Source organism: Prionailurus bengalensis, chromosome E1 (genome assembly GCF_016509475.1).
Source record: "Prionailurus bengalensis isolate Pbe53 chromosome E1, Fcat_Pben_1.1_paternal_pri, whole genome shotgun sequence".
Taxonomy (NCBI): Eukaryota; Metazoa; Chordata; class Mammalia; order Carnivora; family Felidae; genus Prionailurus; species Prionailurus bengalensis.
The window spans coordinates 11,989,743-12,014,015 of NC_057347.1; the positions used below are offsets into that span (position 1 = coordinate 11,989,743).

The window sequence follows — 24,273 nt, forward strand, 5'->3', positions numbered from 1 at the left end:
CCATTTTGCTATTTTCTGTATCTCTTATGTCCATTTTCTATATATTTATATGTTTCTATATGACATATAGAAAACATTTAAGACTTAAAAATGTTTATATTGTGGTAATATATATAACCTAGAATTTGCCATTTAAACTATTTTTAAGAGTAGAATTCAGTGGCATATTATATTTATAATGTGTCTCATGTCTTTTTGTTCCTATTTTTAACGTGTTTATTTTTTGTTGAATGACTATGTTTTAGAACATAATTTTAATTTTGGATTTGTAAACCTAGTTTTTTAAGTTGTGTGGTGTGTGTGTGTGGGGGGGGGGTGCTCCAGGGATTACAATATGCATCTTTATTTTTGTTTTAATTTTTTAAATTTATTTTGAGAGACACAGAACATGAGCAGATGAGGCAAAGAGAGAGGGAGAGAGAGAATCCCAAGCAAGCTCCACACTGCAGAGCCTGACATGGGGCTTGAACTCATGAAACCATGAGATCATAACCTGAGCCAAAACCAAGAGTTGGACACTTAACTGACTGAGCCACCCAGGTAACCCACACATTTAGGTTTTTAATATATTTTGAGTTTATGGGTGCGTGGCTGGCTCAGTCAGAAGAGCATGCAACTCTTGACTCAGGCTTGTGAGTTCAAGCCCATGTTGGGTGTAGAGATTACTTAAAATTTTAAAAATTCATTTTCAGTTTATTTTTGTGCATGATGTAAATGACTTCTTTTCATAAGAACAGTTTTAGGTTCACAGCAAAATTGAGGGAAAGGTACAGAGATTTCCCATATACCCTCTGCCCCAACACATGCGTAGCCTTTCCCATTATTAATATTCCAACCACAGTGGGCAGTTACAATTGAACCTAATTGACAGTTTGCATAGACTTTATTTATTTTAATGTTTATTTATTTTTGAGACAGAGAGAGAGACAGAGCATGAATGGGGGAGGGTCAGAGAGAGAGAGGGAGACACAGAGTCTGAAACAGGATCCAGGCTCTGAGCTGTCAGCACAGAGCCCGAAACAGGACTTGAACTCACGAGTCATGAGACCATGACCTGAGCTGAAGTCGGACGCTCAACCGACTGAGCCACCCAGACAACCCTTGCATAGACTTTAAAAAATAATTTGTGTTTCTCTAAGGAGTCTCTGTGGACTCATTATCATTAGATTTTCCTTTAATTCTTTGAACATTTCTGTAAGAATTGCTTTGAAGTGTTTTTCTACTAATTCCAACATCTGGGTCCACTCAAAGTCAATTTCTATTGGCTGCTGTTTTCCCTGTATGTTGGTCACACTTTCCTGCTGCTTCGCATGTCTATTATGTTTTCGTTGAAAACTGACATTTTAGATAATATAGTATAGCAATTCTATTACATTCTATTACATTTTTCTAAGGTTGTTTTTCTTTGGAAACGTGCCTGGACTTAAACTGTAGAACCTCTCCCTCTGTAGTGTGACGCTGGTGTGTCTGCTCAGTTTGTTGTTGTTTTTTTTTTAATATTTATTTTTGAGAGACAGAGAGAGACAGCATAGGCAGGGGAGGGGCAGAGAGAGAGAAGAGAGAGAGGGAGACACAGAACATGAAGCAGGCTCCAGGCTCTGAGCTGTCAGCACAGAGCCCGACGTGGGGCTCGAACTCATGGACTTCGAGATCATGACCTGAGCTGAAGTTGGACACTTAACCTACTGAGCCACCCAGGTGCCCCAATTTTTTTTTAATCCTTATTTTTATTTATGTCTAGAGGTCACTGCTGTGTCTTCCTAATGTAGTAGTCAGCCAGTGTTTTTAGGCAGAGGTTGTACCCAAATATTTTAAGCTTGTGAGAATCCTGTCCTCTGCTGATCGATGTGTTTGTGGGTTGGGAACCCTTTCAAGCCTCCATTGGCTTTTGCTCTTCCCTGGCCTCTCCTGGGTCTCTCCCATTCATGCATAGCTCCCCAGTTCACCAAGGATGTGTGGAGAGTGTAGGTCAGCTTTTCTATGGTTTTCTCACTTTGGGGCCCTTTCTGTCCTATTTTCTGGCTGGTCTGTGGCTTACCTCACCTTGGACCGGAAGCTTGGGTTGGTAAGGCTGCAGGTGTTTGTCATTCATTTCCCAACTGAACCCACCACTTTTAGCCAGCAAAACTAAAAACCTAGATTTTAGAGTTTTGCAGCCGGTCCCACATTGGTAAGGCCACCATTTTTGCCAACTGAGCTGGGAGGGTGAACGGCTGGGAGCAGTCTCCAGCAGTTTTAAAAAAAATGATGCCTCTCATTTTATTGTCTGCCTTTGGTGGATTTCCAGCACCCTGACGCGGTTGTTATTGACCATTTTCCCTAATACACACGCACACGCATGCACGCGCATATTTGGTTGGTTGGTTGGTTGGTTGGTTGGTTGTTTTTACAGAGAGGAATTGACTACCTCTTTATATAGGACTGTGCTCACCTTCTTCTCATTCTTTACTATCTTTTCAGGTGAAGAAAGTGAGTCTCAAAGAATGAAGCGATTCGCCCTAGGTCACGCAGCTGTGACGTAGGGGAGCTAGAATTACGCTGTGGGGCTCTATTTGTAAATTTAAAAAGGCACTTTTAAGAAGTGTGGCTGACATACAATAATTTATACTCATTTAAACCATACACCCTGACAGGTTTTGACATATGCGTATGCACATTAACGCCATCAAGATAGTGAACATCTCATTGTATGTTTCTTTATACTCTTTCTTCCCTTCCCACATCTCTAGGCAACCACTGATTTACTTTCACTCTAGTTTGCACTTCCTAGAATTGCATGTTGGTGTAACCACACAGAATATACTTTCTTTTGTCTATCTTTTTTCACTCAGCATAATTTATCCATATATATCAGCAGTTTGTTTCTTCTTATTGTGAAATAGTATTCCATCGTATGGACAGGCGAGGGTTCGGCTATTTATCTGTTGATGGATGTTTGTATTATGTCCAGGTTTGGGTTATTACAAATAAATCTGCAGACATTTGTGTACAAGTCTTCATGCACACACATAGACGTGTGCTTTCATTGCTCTTGGGTTATATTTAGGAGCGGTATAGCTGGGTCATACGGAAGGTGAACGTTCAACATTTAAAATAAGTTTTAATTTGGAATAATTTTAGATTTACTGACGTTTCAAAGATAGCACAGTTTAGTTTCCGTTATTATTAGCATCTTAGATCCCTATCATGCATTTGTCAAAGTGAAGAAACTGACACTGATACGTGACTATTAATTAAGCTCCAGACTTTTTCACATTTCAGCCCTTTTCCCAGTTACACTATCTTTCTGTTTCAGGATCCAGTTCAGGGCACCACATTGCATCTAGTTGTCAAGTCTCCCCAGTCTCTTCTGGTCTGTTACAGTTTCTAAGCGGTTCCCTTCTCTTCATGACCTTGGCAGTCTGGAAAAATCCTGGCCAGTTATCCCGTGGAATGGGATAGCAAGTCCTTCCATCTGGATTTCTGACGTTTCCTCCTCATGATAGAACTGGGTGTATGAGCTTTGGGAACAACCACCGCAGAAGTGAGGTGCCCTTCTCATCATATCCGGGGTATGTAACATTCACACATCTCTGGTGATGGTCACTATCACTTGGTTAAGGTGGTGTTTACAAGGTTTCTCCCCACTTTCAAAGGGGCAGAGAGATTTAGTTCTCCCTCCCGTAGCAAGGAGTAGCTACATATATTATTTGGAATTCTTCTGTAAGGAAGACATGTATCTTCTCTCGTTTCTTTATTCAGTCATTTATTTATAGCAGTATAGAGTCATGTATATTTATCTTGCACTTGGGTTATAAAAACTACTGCAAATATTTATTTTGTTTCTCCATTTGCTCCAGTTTTGGCCACTGGAGTCTCTTTTAGGCTACTCCTGTGTCTTTTGTTCCTGCTGCCATGTCCACATGCTCAATTTCTCGTACTACAAGATGCCGAAAATACATCTACAGTCTCCGTGCCCAACACCCAGAATCTGTTATTTCTTCAAGGAGAATGGTGTTTGGAAACTAAGATCTGGGACCTAGCATGCTCATTATTGCCGGGGTGTCACTGCTTCTGGGCCTCTTGGGGGACTGAGGTATGTGAGGTATGTCAAAACTGAGATAGTATGTATTTTACTATAAATAGTAAGCTAACCATGAGTTCACTGTGGTGTCTCTGACCCCAATCCAGTACCAGAGGGATCATTCAAGCCTTCTCCGGTGCTTATCTCTTACCCCATCCAACAGAGAGAACCCTGGCTCCCACTATCCGTCAACCAACGACTAATGGACTCAACCCCAGTGCGCGTGTATGCAGTTCCCCGCCTTGGGAAATAAAGGTATCACGCAGAGTACAGTGTTGACGGGCAGCTGCTGTTGTGTTTAGCCTTGTGGTTTCCAGTTAAAACGTGGTTTCCCAAAGTTACTTAGATCAGCTCCTTTCCCCCCATCTGGGGAGTCTGTTTTTTAATGGATGGAAGTCATGAAGACCATCAGCTGGTTACAAGGAGGAGACTGTGGAGTTATTTCCTTTCAAAGACCATAGACAGACTTAATTAACCGTGGAAATTCCTGACCAGGATTCAAGAAAGAAAAGATAGAAAAAAGAAAACTTAGCCCTTCTCTCCCTGTGAAAGTAACAGCCCCTCCTAAGTGATACAGTGGGTCCAGTGCTTGCTAAGACAGGACCGAGGCCTTCTTACGTTTTCACCGTGCTTATGCTTAAAGCAGAACGAACAGGCATCTCCAAATAACAAGTTTATATTGGGAAATTCTATAGAAACAAGGGGCTTAAGACTGGCTTTGGGGCCATCCCCATCACACCACTGTCTCTGACACTTTGAGTTCAAACCCTGCCACCAGCTTAAGCATTCCTTATTTGACACTCTCAGTGTTTCCAGACCCTTCTCCCAGCCCTGCCTAGCCGCTCCCCTAAAGCAAAAGGAAAGGTTTGAACTGAGCAGTCACGGCTGCTCTATTGCCCCTCAAAGGGAGGAGGACCTGGATTGTTGCAGGCTCTGCGGGGAGCGGGTGGTATGGGACGCCTGCGGGGCGCATGCACTTGGCCAGAGGGCGCGCAGACGCGGTGGGGCCGCGAATAAGCCCAGAGAGGCGATGTGCAGCCAGGCTGCGCGTGCGCAGGCGTGGTGGGACGTGTGGGAGGGGCCATGGGGGGTGGGGCGCATGGGGCCTGCGGGTGCACAGGCACAGTGGGCTGTGGCTGGAGGGCGGTCGCACGTGCCTGGGGTTGCTCAGGCGAGGTTGGCCGGGGGTGGCTGTACAGGGCCGGGGCGCGCAGGCGTAGTGGGTGGTGTGTATGGGGGAGGGGGTCGGGCGCACGTGGCCGGCCGCGGCGCAGGCGTGATGGGCAGTGGAGGGGGGGGCGCTGAGTGCACGTGGCTAGAGGTGCGCAGGCGCAGTGGGTGGGGAGGTGCGGGCGCACGTGGCCGGGGGCGCGCGCGCAGGCGCCGTGGACGGCGGGGCAGGTCGAGGCGGCATGGAGCGGTTACGTTGGCAGGTAGCGGCTGTGGCGACCATGGGTCTCGCGCTGGCTCTGGAGGCGCTGCCCTCGGTGCTGCGCTGGCTGCGGGCCTGGCGACGGCGAGGGTGGCGAAGTTCTCTGCGGCGCGAGGTGCTCTTCTTCCCGTCGCAGGTGACCTGCACCGAGGCTCTGCTGCAGGCCCCGAGCGAGGGGCCGTCGGCGCCGCCAGTGGGCTGCCCGTGCAGCCTGCCCCACGGCGAGAGCTCGCTCAGCCGCCTGCTGAGCGCCCTGTTGGCCGCCCGCGCCAGCCTCGAGCTCTGCCTCTTTGCCTTCTCCAGCCCGCAATTGGGGCGCGCGGTGCAGCTGCTTCACCAGCGCGGGGTGCGCGTCCGGGTCATCACCGACTGCGACTACATGGCCCTCAACGGTTCGCAGATCGGCCTGCTCCGCAAGGCAGGTAGGCCGCGCCAGAGAGGCCGGGAGTCCCGGCTTGGGACTCAGGTCCGTGGAGAACCTCTGGGGAGGGTCATCAGGCCCCCAGCCTGGCGAATGATGTGACCCCGGGGGCCTTAGGCAGTGGGGGAGAATGTCAAAAGCAGAAACTTGGTGGGGGGTCTGAGTATAGGTGAGACCCCATATATGTCCCCTGGTGGCCTTGTGAGGTCAGGATGGTTTTAGCCTGGAGAGACTCCAGGGCCGTCTGTAAAGAGCACCTGCCTTCACCCAGTGGGTGCACTTCTGTGCAGGGAGGTGTTAACGCTGGATACCTGAGTGTGAGCCCGGAGGAGTGAGCAGGCTGTGTGTTCCCAGCTAGTGGAGAAGATCTAGGGGATCCTCAGAGGCTGGGGGCCTGCCCAGCGACACCGGGGAAAGCGGACATAGCTCCTGTGATTCCCAGTTTCTGATGACTGGCGTTGGCCTTGGGGGGCTGTGGGGAAAGCCTGTACCGGGTAGAGGCAGGGGATGTAGCGCCACCAGCTGAGTTTTTGACGTTGCAGACTGAAATGACAATGGCTTAGCCAGGCAGCACTCAGGAGATCAAGGGTGAACTGTAAAAACAAACCTGCAAGGCCCGCCGCTAGCGGGACTCTCAGTGACCGTGTGTATAGGAGCAGGTGTGCCAAGATGGCGAAGGTGGGGCTTCGGGACTGAGGGGCTAGAGGAGGAAAAAGTCATTTCACCTTAAATCCACTAGTGAATTTTATGCTGGGGCTTTTGAAATGAATAAAAATGATATACTAAAAAACGTGGAGCTAAAATGTTTAGATGGTGAGCAGTTAATTTGTTTCTCCGGCTGCAGGAGGACAGGTAAGACGGATACCTCTGGCTGGCCTTTCTCTTGCACTGGGATGGGGACAGTTGAAGCGGGAAGTATGAATAATTTTGCAAAGGGTCTAAATTCAGATTCTGGGCTTACCCGTGAGGTCTGTATTTCCTCCTCAGCCTCAGTATAACAGTGTGTTTTGCATGTGGGACTTAAGATCTGTTCTGAAGGTAGAGCTAACAGGAGTTGCTGGCGGGTTGGTTAGAGAAGCGGTGTTCGGGTCCCCTGGGATAGGAAGGTTACAAGGCAGGGTTGCTGGCAAAATACAGGATGTCCAGGTAAATTTGAAGTTCAGATAAGCAACGAATGCTTTTTAGTGTATGTCCCAAATATTGCATGGGACACACTTACTTTAAAAGACTATATGTAGGGGCACCTGGGTGGCTCAGTCGGTTAAGCATCTGACTCCGGCCCAGGTCATGATCTCACGGTTCGTGAGTTCGAGCCTCATGTCCAGCACTGTGCTGACAGCTCAGAGCCTGGAGCCTGCTTTGGATTCTGTGTCTCCCTCTCTGTTCCTCCCCTGCCCCTGCTTGCATGGTCTCTCGAAACGTTAAAAAAAAACAAAACCCCCTTTTTTTTTTTTAAATAAAAACAGTATTTGTTGTTTATCTGAAATCACATCTTACTTTGGACATCCTGTATTTTTATTTGTGAAGTCTGGTGGCTCTGTTGCAAAGCAGCCTATTTTAAACTGTTCTCTTAAATCACACATTTCTTATGGTCTCGTCCACTAAGCAGATAACCCAGGAGGTAGGCATTATTCCAGGGTTGAGGCAGAGGAGGATGGACAGACAGGTCCTGCCTGAGGGGAGTTTGAAAACGGTAGGAGAGAGACAAATAGGAAAACAAAAGGCAAGGATTACAGGCTCCATGGCGAGTGAAGGAGGCAAAGCGAGGGAGAATTCGGTTTTGTAGCAGTTAGAACTCTTTCTGCTTTGGTGGAAAGGCCCAGGGCACGCTGGGAGTTAGGGCCCCCAGCCAGCTGGCTTTGGGGTGACACTTAATTCCCTCGCCCGAAGCACCCAGGGCCTGGCTTTTCCTGCAGTCTTCCTGCTTGAGGCCCATCCTCCCCTTATGCAGTGGGGTGTGGTGCTGGCGTGCGTGGTGTTGGCAGGGGTGCCCCAGTTCCAGGGGTGGGCCCAGTGAGAGCTTGAAGGCAAGGAAAGCCCGGGGAACGATTGTTGCCCTGACCCCTCTGGTAGGGTCCGTGATGGGCCCTCCCAGAGCCAGTAACCCGGGATTGTGCTGGTTGGTGCGTCCTTGAGAAGTGCGGGCTGGCAGACCTCACCCAGGTTCCAGGGCTGCCTGTCGGCGCCAGAAGGCAAGTTGTGTGAGTGTTGCCGTCCCGCCCCTCGGGACCCGCTGTCCCCGCCGCCACGCTCCCCCTTCCCTCAGCCTTCCCTCCTGTGCGCTGGCGGTGGCTGGTCACCATCTGGCTCGGCCACCGCCTCCTGCCCAAGGGTGACGAGCTTCCCGTCTCCCCTACCAAGTCAGAACTAGAGCAGCAGCTGCTGGGAAACGGTCTGCACTTGAGGAGGGACTCCCGTGTCTGAACGAAAGCGTTGTAAGAGGCGGTGGAGAAGTCTGACTTGCCCTTTTTGTAGGCATCCAGGTGCGACACGATCAGGACCTGGGCTACATGCATCACAAGTTTGCCATAGTGGACAAGAAGGTGCTGATCACGGGCTCCCTCAACTGGACCACTCAAGCCATTCAGAACAATAGAGAAAATGTTTTGATTATGGAGGATGAAGAGTATGTGAGGCTTTTTCTGGAAGAATTTGAGCGTATCTGGGAAGAGTTTAATCCTACAAAGTATACCTTTTTCCCACAAAAGAAGAGGAATCACTGAAGCTGTGCTCTTCTCTGTCTTCAGAGTTCAAGGCGAGAACGGTGTTCGGTGTTACAGAACTTTTGTCCCCGCAGTCGAAACCACACCAGATCTAAAAGGATGGGACTCAGGAAGGGCCTGTGCCCACCCAGAGCGGCTGCCGGGTTCTGTCCGTGTCAGACTGTGCAGTCTACGTGAGAGAAATCTCAACGTGAGGAAAAAACACATTCAGACTCCGTTCTCGTTCATTAAAACACTAAAGTGAAGTGCAGAGTGGGGTTAAGGAGGAAGGGGAATCCCTGCAACCCGAGTCTCTTGTTTCAGGTCAGCTCGCTTCCCACCAGTACGTTCGGCGACAGCTTTTCAGGAATGGGCATTCTGGAACTCGCCTCCTGCCTTGGGCCGGGTTTCTCCTGCCGTACAGAAAAGGCAAGATACCTCTTTCAGGATGTAAAGGCTGATTCCTCTTCCTGACTCTAGAGAATCTCTTACTATGGCATCCGCTCCCCTGGCACTGTCTCCCACACTGTCTCCTCCTTTCCTGTTGGCCTGGCCCAACCCTTCCAGCACAGCTAACCCCCTGGGATGGGCCAGAGGTCGGCAGTCTCTCCATTTCTGCTGTCACCGGCTCGTGGGTGCTTATGGGCAGGTTTGAGTCCGAAGATGTTAAGGAGAGAAGTCAGGGAAAAGGGCAGGAGAGGGGGGTGCCGGGCACGGCAGGAGTGGGGAGCCGCCTTCCGGGCCCCCCTGCAAGCATTGGTTGCCACCACAGCGGGCAGGTCATTGTCCCAGCCGGGGTGCCTTGCATGGTGACCCTTTAAAATAAATACACAGGAGAAAAAAAGAACCCACGAGTACCCAGGAGAATATACATCTTCCACAGCTTCCCTTCTGTTTTCATCGTGGTGAGTTGCTCCGTCTATCAGCAAGGACTGGAAGTGGCCAGAGGCTGCTTCTGTTTCTGTGTGTTAAGCCTTTGTTAGCATGCTTGCATTCAAGGTAATTTTGTGCTCTTAGAAGTGACCTTCACTGTACCACCTGTGAACTTGGCTAATTGGCATTTTTGGCTCAGCGTAATCAATCATGGGTTACCTGACCATCTGGAGGAATAAACTAGAAGAGAGCCTCTTTTCAGGCTGTGGCATCTCACAGATCTGTTTTTATTCTCAGCTCAGGGATTTGCTTTCACCGTCAATTAGAATAGCTATCTTATGTACATTTGTGAAATGTTATTTTTTCATTAACGTGTATCTTTATAGAGAGATTGTTCACATGACACCTGAATAGCGATTTGGCCATCTTGTCCTATTTCTGTATGTAACCGTCCTGACGTCTGTTGGGCGTGTTTCACTTTCCCCATCATACTCATGGAGCCACCTGGAGAGACCACTCATCGTTGCATCTTTTTCCCTGTTTAAAGTTACCTTTGACTTACTGTGTTAGGCAAGTAAATGCAAAGTGAATTTTCCTGATTTAATTGAAGCTAACGAGTATAATACATGGATTGGAGCTCACAGGAAATGGTTTTGGACTGAATGTGTTTTTTCCCCCAAGTTGCTTATGCACTCCTGCAGCCTGTGTTCTGGAGAGAAAACAGGAGGAGTTGTAGGATGTGTCTGTGTCCTGGATGCTGAAGCCGCATCGTCCTGCACGTCTGCACGTTTGAATAAAGGCGTTCTTACTCTGGAATGTTAGTAGTGTGTCTTTGCCTTTTGCAGATCCAAATCGTGGGTGCTGTTAATGAAACAAATACCATTTTGCAGCAGTGGATGACATACGGCTGTTTAGAGACTGCTGGTCAAGATACGAGCCCCAGGCAGGAGTAAGACCTCAGTGTTCCTTGGGGGACCTTCTGAAGTGTTCTCCGAGATGTCCATGCCGCCGTGGCAGGATTTCCAGCATTTTCCTCCAACCTGTGAAGGTTGGCTTGCGTGCAGCTCACTCCCACTGGTATCTGGGTCTTTGCCGTGGCTTGCATCCCCTTCTTCCAGAAGCAGGCTGGTGCTCAGACGTATGTTAGTAACCATGCGCGCGTAAGGTGACCTAGCCGAGCTGTCTGGATGTTTTCAGGATTCTTAAATGATCTCGTAAGATTTTTTATTTAATGGCTTTGTTTATATTGTTATCTTCATTATCTTAGCAGTAGGAAATCAAATCTCACAAGATTCAGGTTTTCTGAAAAGAACTGTGGTAAGACAACACTTCCTCCTGCAACCCTTATGATTAGAAAACACCGTTGGAGTGGGAATTGGCCTCGACAGTGCCCACAGCTGTGAAGTACACCAGGAAGGTTTGAAGGAACCAATACAACGACATCGTGTCTTTTTAATTTATTGGGAGAGAGACACAGTGCGAGGCACAAGCTGCGAAGTTGTGAGATCATGACCTGAGCTGAAACCAAGAGTTGGACACTTAACCAAGTGAGCCACCCAGGTGCCCCAACAATATTGTGTGTGTGTGTGTGTGTGTAAAGTTTATTTATTTTGAGAGAAACAGTGAGTGGGGGAGGGGCAGAGAGGGAGAGAGAGAATCCCAAGCAGGCTGACAATGTGGAGCACGAATTGGGGCCTGAACTCACCAACTGCGAGATTGTGACCTGAGCCAAAATCAAGAGTCGGATGCTTAACCGACCGAGCCAACCTGGTGGCCTACAGCTGTCTTATATTTTAAAGCATGTTTTGGTTCTTTTGAATTGTTTTTAAAACATCTGATTACTTAAAAAAAACACTTCATGGAGATTCATATATGAATCATACATGAAAAGATTCACCCTTTTGAAGAATGCAATTCAGTGGTTTTTAGTACATAACAGAGGTGTGCGGCCATCGCCACTCTCGGATCCCAGAGCGTATTCTTCAGCCCAGAAAGAAACCATGTCCCAAGAGCAGCACTCTCCGTTCTCTGCCCCCTCCCAGCCCTTGGCGACCACTGTCTCCTTCCTGTCTGGATTTTCCTATAAATGGAATCCTACAGTATGTGGCATTTTGTATGTGCCTTCTTTGACTCAGCATAATGTTTTTGAGGCTGTCCCTGTTGTAGCATGTGCATGTCAGTATTTCACTTCTTTCTGTAGTTGAGTGATAGAATATTCTGTCACGTGGATATATGACATTAAAAAAAAAACCCATTCATCGTTTGATGGACATTTTGGTTTCCACCATTACAAATAACGATGCTGTAAACATTTCACATGTAAGTGTTCATTCACACCGACATGTTTTCACTTCTCAAGTACATAGCTAGGAGTAGATTTTTGGGGTCCAAGAACTCTTGTCTGGGAAACTATCAGACTTTTCCATTCCATCCAGCAGTGTAGGAGGGTTTCTTCTCCACAACCTTGCCAACAAAAAATTATTACTGACTTAAAGTTATAGCCAGCTCACTGGGTGTGAGGTGGTGTCTCATCATGGTTTTGACTTGCCTTTTCTTGATGACTAATGAGGATGAACATCTCTTCATGTCCCTGTCGTTTGTATATTGTCTTTGGAGAAATGTCTGTTCAAGTCCTTTGCCCGTTTTTAAAATACTGGGTTCCCTTTTTATTGATGAATTATAAGAGTTATAAGTTATGACCTATAACTTCATATGAATTACAAGGATTGTAAGAGTTCTTTTTATATTTCGGACTCCAGTCCCTTATCAGAAATATGATTTGCAAATTTCTCCCATTCTCTGGATGGTCTTTTTTCACTTTCTTGGGTACTGTTGGCATTTGCGTGTTAGAAATACCTGTTTTTACTTCTGTTTGGATTTTGGTGTCATAGCTGAGAAACCGTCACCCAACCCAAGGTCGCAAAGATTTGCTTCTGTGTTTTTTTCTCGGAGTATTATTCTCTTAGCTCTTGTGTCAGTCTGTGAACCACGTTTTTTCTAGGTCTTACATGTTTATTCAGAAAGTGATTCAGCTATGGAATGATGCGTTTTTAGCACTATGAAATACAATGTTTTGAAGTACTTTCCCCCTACAGTTCTGTTTATAGCAGGATTATAATCCTGGAAATTCTCTTATCTGAAGTTTTTCATGCATTCGGGTATTTTGCATGATGCCTGATGTGACCAGCAATAAAGATTGCAATGAAGTAGTGACTGTGATCATAACCCACTTGTAATCCAAAAGCAAAAGGGACTCTCTTTTCTGTACGGACAGCTGTGAAGTTACTAGGTAGTAACTGTCCATCTGAAAGGAACTGGCCGTCTTTTTCCTGACCAATTAGTGTGTCAGGCTGAGAACCTGGACAGGACCACAAGATGGGTGGCATCAGAAGCCTTCCCTTTACTTTGTATCTGATCCCAAATGTTCACTAAAGGCTTCTTTTTTGCCTGCAGGACAGAGCGCTGGGTTGCACACTGGAGAGCTGCTGATGCAGATTTGTATTTTCCAGGATTCTTCCAACACACGTCGGAGCTCTGTGGCCTCTCGTGGGACGGCCCCAAATAGACATCCTTTGGGGGCCCACTGGAAAGCTGGCATTTATGAGTTGATGAAGCGCCCCAGTTACATAAGAGTGCATTCTGTAGGTAGTTTTCCAAGGCTCTTCAGTGGCATCCACGTAAACCCAGCACCAGTGCCAAAGTCCCAGCCCTCGCCTCCCTTAATATTGCAGCCACATGTGCTGGTATCTGGAACGGTGATGACAAGGACATGTTCTGAAGCAGCTTGATAATCTTTCACATAAAATTTTGTCCTGTGCAAGTTAAACTAGACAGCCAGTATAGTGCAGGGCATTTTCCAGTTTCTGCCTCTGGTGGTAAGTAGATAGCAAATTTCATCTTGCAGTTCAGTTCAACACTGTCATGTTCAAAAACTTTCTGAAGTCCTCCAGAGCACCTGTTGCAGGCATTCTTCTCCTGACCGATTGCTACTTGCCTTGTTATCTGCGCCAAAAGGTAGGTGACCCTCGGGGGTCAGTGGTGGTGGGAAAAGCAGTGGTCGGAATGGAAAGGTGAGGCCTCAACATGGCTGCCCGTGCCACCTTCTCCGGTCTCTTCATTCTCATCCCTCACCCCCATTGGGTCTGCCCACTTTTGGGTCAGGTCTGTGAACCATTTTGAGGTTTTGTGTATGGTGAGAGGCAGGGGGTCCAACTTCATTCTTTTATATGTGGATAGCTAGTTGTCTCAGCGCCATTTGTTGAAAAGATTATTCTTTCTCCACTGAGTGGTTTTGGTATTCTTGTTAAAAATCAGTTGATTACCTAAATGCAGTTGCTTATTTCTGGATTCTTAATTCTGGTCCATTGGTCTGTGTCAGTCCCTGTGCCAGTACACACACTGTCTTGACTACTTAGGCTTTGTGTCAAGTTTTGAAACCTGGTAAACGAGTCCTTTAACTTTGTTCTTCTTTCCAACATTGTTTTGGCTATCCTGGGTCCCGTTACATGTCTTTATGAATCTTAGGATTAGCTGATCAGCTTTTGCAGAAGCAGCTGGGATTGTGTTGAGTCTGTAGATCAAGTTGGAGAGTGTGGCCGTTCTAACGATATCACATTTTCCAACCCGTGAACATGGGATTCCTTTCCATTTGTTTAAATCTTACTTTTTTTTTTTTTTTTGTAGTTTTCAGTGTCTAAGTCTTACACTTCTTTCAAAAAAGTTGATTCCCAAGTATTTTATTCTTTTTGATATTATTGCAAATGGAATTGCTTTGTTTCAGGTTGCTACTAAATACAATTCATTTTTGTATATGAATCTTGTATCCTGCAAACTTGCAGACCTCATACCAGTTTCAATAGATTTTTTTAGTGGATTCCCTTGGGTTCCCATATACAAGATCATGTTACTGCAGATATAGTTTTTACTTCTTCCTTTTCAACATGGACGTTTTTCCTATTTCTTGCCTGGCTAGAATCTCCAGTACAGTGTTGAATATATATGGTGAGAAGAGCTATCCTTGTCTTGTTGCTGATCTTAGGGGAAAGCTTCCAGTTTTTCACCATGAAGTATGAAGTCGTGGGGTTTTTATAAATGTTCTTTATCACACTGAATTTGCTTACTTGTATTCCTAGTTTGCTGAGTGCTTTAATCATGAAAGGGTGTTAGATTTTCTAAGTGCCAGCTAATTTTCACAATTGCAATTACACAGCTTTAAAAAATGTTAAAGTTATTAGAATACCATTAGGACCAGTGTCTAGAATTTTTTTAAAGAACAAAAAATTATCGAAACATTTTTAAACAACTGGAATAGCACACTGGAGGTATGCTACTTTGTATGTCTGTACTCGTATTTTTTCTAAGTTTTTTGAATTCCAGAAGTTGATTTCCAATAGGTAGAGTCAGAATTTGTTTTTTTCTGTTTACTGAATAAAAGTTTGGATTTCCACACACTTTCACCTATTTCATTCCAAAGGGTGTGGCAATATTGGGAAAATCCAGTTTCTTATTTTCTTATTCTATTCAGTGGGCCACAACTAGAATTTTAAAAAATTTAACAGAATGTAGGGTGTGTGCTTTTGTGAAATTTTGGGTTATGGTGTGTGTGTGTGTATTGGGTCATGAGATAGGATGTATTTTCTCTTTGAAACACCAAGTACAACTTTATTGTAAAAAACCTAATAATAAAGGGGCAGATAGGAGAGAGTTCTATTTCCTTGATTGATAGTTCTAGCTCGTTCCTCTCTAGTATTTTTTATGCTGCTTTTGGCCTCCCTTGAAGGTTTCTAGAGCAGAGCCAATGTACCTTCATTTGATTCGTGATATAAAATATTTATTATGCATTGTATGTGAACATAGGTAGGTTTTTTTTTTTTTAACTTATTTTGAGAGAGAAAGCGGGAGTTGGGGAGGGACAGAGAAAGGTCAAGGGAGTCTCAAGCTGGCTCCCCGCTGTCAGCGTGGAGCCCGACGTGGGGCTCAAACCCACAAACCGTGAGATCAGGACCTGAGCTGAAGTTGGATGCTTAATCGACTGAGCCACCCAGATGCCCCACAATACAGACTTTTATGTGAAATCTCCTGATTTTAAAATGCTGATAAATCCCTAACTTTGAAAACACTTTTTTTTTAAAGCCAAACAAAACGAAAACCAAAAAACTCCAGGAAGGGTCTCTAGGCTACTGACAGGTTTCCACATTCTGATCTAAATGAATATTGTGCATGTCTCTCCATTGAACAAACTCCCATTCACAGCATGCCAGGGTGATGCAAAAATAGTTTATTATGATATAGTTTATGTAAAGTTAGGTAATATTTACAAAGTAGAAACGATCAGCTGCATCCATGGGAATCTAGCATGTCACACAAAGGAATAAATATTTTGACAAAGGAACACTTCAATTGTGAACAGTTGTTCAGAAACGGTTTATTTTTTTTTTAAAAAGCCTCAATGAAACCATCAAAATGTTGAATTGTCGGAAGAGCGAGCAGCTTGGCTGACCGGGCTCACCTCTTTGGGAGGGCAGTGTGGCCGGACAGAAGATGCCACCGCCACCCCCCCCCCCCCACCGCCGCCGGCAGAGCCCCTGGGGCCGCCCCAGCGCGGGGGGGGGGGGGGGGGCAGTGGGGCTGCCAAGCCCAGTGGCCTCCGCACACGTTCAGAGAACGTTACCACTTAGCATTAGTACAGGAATGAAACCCCAGTTAGAATTACACGGGCTTGTTGTTTGAACACGTTATCACCCGACTGTTGCAATAATTAGCTGTGACAGAAGTCACTGCTGTGGATTATTTCCAAACTTGTCACAGTAGAAAGTTATCTACACGTTCCACTTTGTTCGTGTATCAGCTCCCCCAGCAGTTTGGCCTAGCGTTGTCGTCCTTGGTCACTGGACCGAGACGTTCCCTCTGACACAAGAATGTATTTGTGAGAAAAGTTATTAAGAATTACAATTGGTGAGGAGTCACTTAGAAACTTTACACTTTATAAATATTACTTAGGAAAACCACATGAATTCTTAGCACTTAACTGGTTTTAAGTCCTAGCAGTAAGTCAGTAGAGAAGTCAATACTAAAGGTAAATCCTAAAATCCATCATAATTGGTTTTGTGATACAAACTTATAACACAATAATGACTTTAGTGTTCTTTATATAATCTATTCCTAGCTTCCTATAAAACAAAACTGAAATATGTGATACAACTAGTTGTGAAGGGCACAGACACGTGACGGGTGGCAGGCCGACTGTGTCCGGCGACCGCTGCTTTTCCAGAACTTCATTCCTTCCGGTGTTCGGACTGCATCCCGAGAAGCTCTCCCTTCCCCCACCAGCCCCCGACTGACGCCCACGGACCATGTGCTTCACCCTCGGGACCTCCGAGTCCTCCTGGGTCAGCCTATGTACCGGATGAGCCGGTTTCCCGCACGTTCCCTCCCCAAAGTGACGCAGACACACGATGCAAAGGGACCGCGCTGGCAGCTCTGCACCCTCAACACTTCCCACAGGACCTAGGAGTGGGGGACATGCAGACGCCCGGCCCGGCGAGGGGTCACGAGTCCCCTCATCCGGCCGCTCGGGCCAGAGCGGTGCCTTCCACGACGTCTCCCTACAGGCCGGAAATTGCCACGGAAAGATCTGGGGAAGATGTGCCTACCACGTTCTCCACGGTCCTGCTTTTCCTGGAGGCCTCCGAATGGCTCGGCCGGGAGTATGATGGAGTTCTTCCAGAGAAAACGCGCGTGGATGCAGGCCTCCTGTTACTTCAGATGCTGGCATGCACTCCTGAAAACCGCCCATGAGGTGACCGAAGCTTTGAAGAAGGTGCATCACCCGTCAGAAACGTTTCCTTGTCCCTCTGGGTGGCATTCAGTGTTGAACCCAAAGCTGTCCTCCCTAGCTTGCGAAGGGATATTTTTAAACCCATACCAACTCTGTCACAAAAATCCCTGCGGTAATTTCTGAGTAATATTTACACCGCTCACTCTGTATAATGTAGGTTATTTTGAAGAAAGTAAACAGTGGCTTTTACACAGAGAAGCTGGAAGCCAGTGAGGAGGGCTCCTCTCCACAAGGCACGCGGGCATCTAGGGGGAAGGGGCCCAGGCGGTGTTGGGGCAGGTGGTCCTTGCTCCCTACAGTGGGGCTGGGGTGGTGCTGAGGTATTCCTCGTACTCTGCTCAGATTCCTCTGCTGAAAGACAAGAAGGGAGACCCCTTCCCTTTAATAAACCAGACTACTCGAAACTTGTTTTCAAAAGAAGTTTGCAGAAGAATGAGGCTGGGTCTCTTCCAGCCGACAACCCTTGAGAGAAATCGTTCGTTTTCGTACTGTGTTTATGTCCTGTCTTCCTCACAAAGAACCCAAAACAAGTGGTTTTACCAGACTCACTCCGGGCTGGTTGTTATTGAAACTTTCCACCGTGGGAAGTACGGCCTCACTGAAAGCGTCCAGGTGTGAGAGCAACGGCACCCCATCCAAGTACCGTGGACCCCGTGTCTGGGCAGACGCGGCCAGCTGTGGAGTGGGGGACGCGTCCTACGATGTCCTACGTGGTGCTGAGAACAGTGGACTTTAGCTTTTGACCCAATCTCAGGTGGATGGAAAGATCTCTCCTCGGATCAGGGGTCTCCTGTCTGAGCTCACGCCTTTTAGGTATCGTAGCGCTCGCTGACTGAGCGGACAGTACAGGGCTTCGTCTCTCAAGAATGACCCAAGGGGCGAGAGCCTGCGATGAAAGACGACACAAAGCGGCACACAAATACCTGAACTGTAAGAAGCGTCAGCACAAGCAAGTTTTCGGCAGCACCTCCCCAGGCCCTGGTGAAGAGTGGACGCCGTGGCGCCGGGGCCCCGAGAGCTGCCCGCCGATCCCAGCTGATGGAGAACACGTCCGGGCGGCACGTCAGATCTGTTTGTGAAGCAAATTCCTATCTGACAGAATGCATGGCAGGAGCTCCGCTTCCAGGATGTTCAGGATGGGAGGTATTCCAAAGGACGGACGTTTCCAGAGAAGCGAAGCTGCCGATGAGCACAAGCTTTTTTCCTTTTACTACCTGCTTCCCTGTCCTTTGTAAGAACTTTAAAAATCCCCCCTCCCTCCCACCTTCCTTGGTGATGAAGGGTCGCTGAATTCTGTAGTTTTCCGGCTTTCTGAAGTTGTGTGTTCAACGAAGTTAAAATTGTGGCAAGCTTCCGTGGGACAGCGATGCGGACGCTTACTTTCAGGACTACTTTTAGATTTGAGAAGACGTGTTGACGGGCCGCATTCTTTCCACTCTGAGTGAAAACAGCTCCGAGTGCCTGGAGAAGAGCTGGTGTGTGGTCAGCCGTGACAGAGCACGCGGGGCCCGAGATCAGGCCACGGGTGATGCATGGGCTGAGTCCGCCAAAGGGGCCTGGGCAGCTCTGGGAGCCAGGGGAGTGGAAGCAGAAACGCACTGCCCGCTGGCTCATCTGAGTGGGGAACACGTGGGGGTGCCCGCGGTGCTTCCCTGTAGCCGGCGAGCTGTTGGGGACCCCGGCACAGCCGCGTGCGTCGCTTTAAAGCCCGAGAAAAGTGGCCACGGGGCAGGTGCCCGGCCTCCAGCAGGGGTGGGGCAGACAAGTGCTGCCCCAGGCCCAGTCCCAGGCTAAAGACGGACTCGCCAAGGGGACCGCCAGGCAGCAGTGACACGGATCGTGCTCGGTTTTCAGGTTAAGTGTTCCAGCTCCATGGTGAAATAAACACTATCAACTGGAACTCTAAAACTTGTTTTTTTATGCCATCGATTTTGTTTCATGGCCTTATTAACAACTGTCACAGTCCCTTTCAGACAGACTCCGAGGGCCACAGTTATGTTTCTTAGGAACCGCAATTCGCTCTCCCCACCAAGTCTGGCCGCCGTGAGGCCCCCCGAGGCCTAGCTGTTGGGTCGGTGAGCTAGTGACTGGTGAGTCCACTGCGTGACAGGTTCCTCTTAACTAGCCAGAGCCTGGGGCCTTTCCACTCACTGGATTCCTAGGGAGGAGACTCTGATCCTGGCTCTTGACAAACCCACACATTCCTCCCATGGCCCCCACCTGTCGCCCCAGGATGGCCCTAACCTCCTCCATCAAGTTCAGACCCAGTTTGAGGCCTTACGGTGCAAGTTTCCATTTCCAAAGGCAAAGTGCTCTGCCGCACGTCTGCCAGGGAGGCCGCAGCCAGCTACGGTCACTGGAATGCTAGCAGGCGCTGAAGTCACACACATCGATAAAGGAGCCCGACTGGCAGAAAGCGGCTCTTCGGCATGTGTGTGCACACATGTGCAGACGTGAGAGCGCGGATCTTACGCACAGACCCCGTCGAAGTCAGACGGTTCCATTTTCCCGTTGGCGTGTTGGATGGCTTGTCAGCTGCTAGTGAACCAGAGAGGGACCAGTGACCATTTACAGGAAGATCATTACAACTGGGAAGACTCGATCCACGTGCTCATCTTCCACTGGGAAGTGGAGACGCCCCCACTGCCCGGTCGGCACCAGGAGCAGTGGGAGCACCCCAAGTTCACAATCACCTACACTACCCCATCCACCGAAGGACCCTTCTCCACCGGCACAGAAAGCAACTCCACCCCCACAGCTTTATTCTTTCTTCTCTCAGGAACTTGGTGGCTAAAACCTCCTCGGGGTTCTGGGTGCTCTACGGAGACCATGCACAGCGGGATTGGGGTGCAACACAGAGGTGGTAAAGTGAAGCACCCTTTATTCTGTTCTGTCTGCTCTCTCCAGCCGGAGGACCGGCTTATCAGCAGGTGGCTCAGATCGGGTTCTAGGCCATAGCCGTCACTATGCGACGCTCAGCAAGACCAGGCTAGGCTCGGGGCCTTTTCTGGAGGCTGCAGCAGGAGCAGCCTTTTGTTGGAGAGAAGCCAGGGCGCCCTGGTTTGTAGCCCGTTCCTGGTAACGCCCAGACTGAAGCAGCCCAGGGGAGCGAGTTCTGTGGTCTCTGGGGCGAGGAGGCGGAGCCCTCAGAGGCTGTGGTGACAGATCTTTCTTGGTCTCTGCCTTCCACCTCCGCATACTGCTGTTCCCAGGACTCCCGAGGTGCGACCTCAAGGGCTAAGTGATGAACACAGGTGCGTAAAGTGCTCTGACCTATTTAAAGTACTGCAGGTTTCGGACCCTCGGCACGGTCCGAAGGCAGGTGGGGCTGGATTTCATGCAGGGACCCTGCCAGGAAACCAGAAGCCAGAGAGGGCTGGAGGCAGGGGGCTGCCTGGAGAAGGGCTAGAGTCCCCAGAGGCAGCAGGGACACTCACTAAGGAAACTGTGGTAGAGGGGAGTTCTCTGAAGGAGTGACGTGAAACCGTGGTGCTGAGATGGTCTGTGCGGGGACCAGGCAACAAGGCCCCTGCCCCATCAGATCCTGCCGACCATCACCTCACTCTCTGCCCTGGAGGACATACGCGTTAAATAGCGTTCTAGAGCCTAAAGAACGGACCACGGGATCCGGAGCATCCCGTGCTGAGTGGCACACGCACAAAACCGTGGTCCTTCCTACAAATGCTGCCAGTCTACACCGGGGGTGGTGCGGGGAGTGGTGTCTGGTGAGTAGCATGGAAAACCCGGACCTAACATTCTCTTGCCTTTAAAAACATGGAATAGCAGCAAAGGAGTGACAGGTGTGGGTTAAGACTCTGGAGGTTGGTGCACAGAAGAGCCTCGATGCCAGTGGACGGCTCGGAGTTTATTCCCACTAGAAGACAGCACGCCCCAGGCCCTCCTGCCCGGCCCTTCCAGGGCTTTCCCTGGATGACCTTGTTAACCGAATCTAGAGACTGAGCAAGGTGATTTCCATGTTTCTACCCCCAAAGTACCCACGTACCCAGACTCCCCACCTAACGGAAGCATCAACAGAGTGAAAGTGTGCTCTTGGCAGTAAAATCAACGGGAGACAGAGGCGGCGAGACCAGAACGAGCTCCTCCCGACACTATTGCACCACTTCCGGCCGCTTTGGAGCCGCGAACGGCTTCCCACTCGGCGGGGCTTTGTTTACAGTCCTCGTCTCAACAGGATTAATGGTTTTCCGGGCGTCGGGACGGACACCCCAGCGTGAGAGGTTTTCGAGAACTGCTGTCGTGTTTCATGGCAGGTAAAGAGGTCTCACTCTGTTAGAAAAAGCAACATTGCTAGCACAGGTTTACTTTAGGCTCTCTGAATGCTGCGCGAGAACCTTTCAGAGCTCAGAGTAGAGTTAAAGACAACGGTGGCAGTTTTCATCTGATTCCGACATCCTCTGCACTTTCTTTTTGACTTAACATAGGGGTCTTCACTCAGCCTTCTCAAAAGCAATGTGGAGGTTTCTTTCAGAAAGGTTAAAGACTGGAACAGTCTTTCCCCTTGACTGATTCCCCAAGGGAATTCATCAGGCTTTGTAAGCACGGTCTGCAGCCCAGGCCACAGGTCAACACTCTTAAGTTGTTAGGAAGAGACCAGGGCTACTGGTGACCAACAAAGGAGCGAGCGTAGGAAGGAATGCGAGGGGCCGGGGTTTTGTGCAAGATTTAATAAAAAACAAACAAAAATAGGAATGGCTGCTTTCGACATTCTCCAGGTTGTGAAAGGTTTCCCGCGATTATCTGCGGTGCGGCTCTAAGCTGAATTAGTGGGACCCATACAAAACGCCGTCCTTCGTGACCGGGGGTTGTGAACCGTGCCCCCCGACCTGCTCTCCCAGCTTCTCCCGAAGGCTAGTGAGTTGTCAGTGCCGCCACCTGACGCCCTGCTCTCTCCAAGTGACCCAGACGTGGCAGAGCGAGAACTGCCCGGGCCCCGACTCCGCACAGTGCACTCGGCAGGACGAGCTAGCTTATCGACAGACTGCTGGGCCTTAATACTGACGGTGAGTGCGGTGGCTGCGGCAGGAGGGGGCTCTGTGCAGACCTGGCCGGGAGCGGACAGCCCTCCTGGCCCTTGCTGCCTGGCGGGTTTCTGGATACCGTGGGAACGAAGCTTTGACGAGGACACGGGAACTGGGAATCAACACAGCGGGGAACGATGTGAACAACCCATAAACCAGTCTCTCATGCATCCATACCCACAGTTAATGATGACAACGGTAACGACAACAATAATAATAAAAAATAAAGATACAGACAAGAAGCGGCACGTGGGTAGTGCTGCCGCGAGCCGGAAGGGGTGTGTGTTCAAGTTGAACGGGACACAGCTAGTCTTTCTTCAAGTCCCTGGATTCAAAGAGCTTCAAGCGTTCTTGCACGGTCAGGCCTTCCTTCAGACTCTGGGTGGACACGAGGGCAGGAGAAAAAGAAACACACCATTAACAGCGGGCCCAGCGCCGTGCGTGCAGGCTGCAGTCAGGCAGAGGTGCGGGTGCCGGGGTGGAGGGCGGGGCGGGAGGGGCTCCTCGAGAGATTAGTGGGGCATGCTAAGGAGAGAGATGTCCCCTGTGAAACGGTGTTATCTGGATGAAAAAAGGAAAAAACCAGAGAAACAGACCACGTGTGTAAGCAGCTGAATTCCGAGCTTAGGGCTCTTCGGACAAGCAGTGATCAGATCGACTCAGCCAGGGGAGAAAGGTATGCCAAGAACTAGAAATCCGCCCGTCTGTGTCCTTCTGTGGGCTCTGTCCGCATCTGGTCCCTCCGTGACCGTGACGCTGAGCCTCGTGAGGACGGCGGGGGCCCCCGCTCCCTGGGCTGCACCCTGGCAGCGCCCGCTTCCCTCTAACCTGCTCCTGGCCCGAGCTGCTCCCTGGCCAGCGGCCCTGGTGGCTTTACTGTCACTGGGGACCTGGGAACGTGTCAACATATTTACTAAAGTTTTCAGAATGCGAAGCCAATACTCCCTTCAAGTGTGACCTCGGTAATTTTGAAATCTGTGTGCTCCAAGATGAATGACACTTCACTAACTGGGGGACAAAACAGTTCCCCCTGACCCTTAGAGGCTTTTCCCAAAGATCTAACTTGTCGACAAGAAAAGGAACATCCTCAGAGCGTGGCTGAGGTTACTTCGGCACCAGCTCGGATGGGGCTGGTTCCTCAGTGGCCACGTGATCTTCGTGGCCCGTCTCAACACCAGCCTCAGACTTGCCCACTGGCCGGCCTGTGCCAGAACTCGCAAAGGTACAGGCTCCTCTGGGACATATGAACCTCAAGGGTGGCCCCGGGTACAGGCTCCAGGTGACCACTGTGGTTTTTAGCCAGAAATCAGAGCACCGTGAAGTGGAGCAGGGCGGGGGGGCCCGAGAGCCCGGCCTGCCGTTTCCTGCTCTGGCACACTCCCGGGAGCTCCCGGCGCGGCGCAGGCTGCTGCCTCGGAGCGCGTGTCTGTGAGCGAGGACTGTGGGACACAGCTTTCCACAGAATTTGAGGCAGGAGAGGCGGGCCCTGGCGTCCCCCCACCCCATCGCCTAGAACAGCTCTGCCTGCTCTCTGTACTGTGGAGCAGTGAGCTCTAGGTGTGTAAATGAATGAAGTCACTGGTTTTCGTTTTTCTTTTAAATAAAGGGTTCTATAAGTAACCCTTCTGAAACCCATTGGTCCAGATTGAGAAGCAGGCATTAGGGGCCCTGTTGAAGCCTGCCTCTGGGTCACCCGGAGGACTCAGCGGGGCAAATCCGTGTCCCGCCCTGAAGTGTAAATTTCCTTAATGCACATAACCGCCTCATCCGCTCTCGGGTCTTTCCCCCAGTGCTTCAGGTCAAGGGGCAGCCATGGGCAGAGAAGCATCAGGTGCTGGACGTGGCCGTGGTGCGGGAGGCTCCACACCTAAGTGCCAGCTGGCCCGTCACTTGCCGCACCGCTTTG

At 49.2% G+C, this 24,273-nt stretch overlaps 2 protein-coding genes, 1 long non-coding RNA gene and 1 pseudogene across 11 annotated transcripts in view; 2 read left to right on the forward strand and 2 right to left on the reverse strand.

Moving 5' to 3' along the window:
• The first annotated feature begins 1,638 nt into the window (after window positions 1-1,638).
• Window positions 1,639-4,139, forward strand: LOC122485060. The gene is made up of 2 exons (XR_006297776.1): window positions 1,639-3,551; window positions 3,840-4,139. It is a non-coding gene; the product is annotated as an uncharacterized LOC122485060 (long non-coding RNA).
• Window positions 4,140-5,448: 1,309 nt separating this feature from the next.
• Window positions 5,449-10,307, forward strand: PLD6 (phospholipase D family member 6). Its single transcript, XM_043583344.1, has 2 exons — window positions 5,449-5,917; window positions 8,392-10,307. The coding sequence occupies exons 1-2, from the start codon at window positions 5,476-5,478 to the stop codon at window positions 8,637-8,639; spliced, it is 690 nt and encodes a 229-aa protein (XP_043439279.1). The 5' UTR covers window positions 5,449-5,475; the 3' UTR covers window positions 8,640-10,307.
• Window positions 10,308-11,902: 1,595 nt separating this feature from the next.
• LOC122486028 lies at window positions 11,903-13,628 on the reverse strand (annotated as a pseudogene).
• Window positions 13,629-15,748: 2,120 nt separating this feature from the next.
• LOC122485062 (myosin phosphatase Rho interacting protein) overlaps window positions 15,749-24,273 on the reverse strand; it is a 154,630-nt gene continuing 146,105 nt past the window's right edge. For all 9 annotated transcript variants that reach the window (XM_043583353.1, XM_043583354.1, XM_043583352.1 and 6 more), the window contains one exon: window positions 15,749-22,745. In XM_043583353.1, the coding sequence (XP_043439288.1) occupies window positions 22,674-22,745 (72 nt within the window). In that variant the 3' untranslated portion in view covers window positions 15,749-22,673. The remainder of the gene's footprint in view (window positions 22,746-24,273) is intronic.

What these genes read in the sequence shown, in the direction of transcription:
- PLD6 (XM_043583344.1), top strand. Translation starts at nt 5,476, where the DNA reads ATGGAGCGGTTACGTTGGCAGGTAGCGGCTGTGGCGACCATGGGTCTC. An exon ending in CGGCCTGCTCCGCAAGGCAG is followed by an intron (nt 5,918 to 8,391) that starts GTAGGCCGCGCC and finishes CCCTTTTTGTAG; the next exon opens with GCATCCAGGTGCGACACGAT.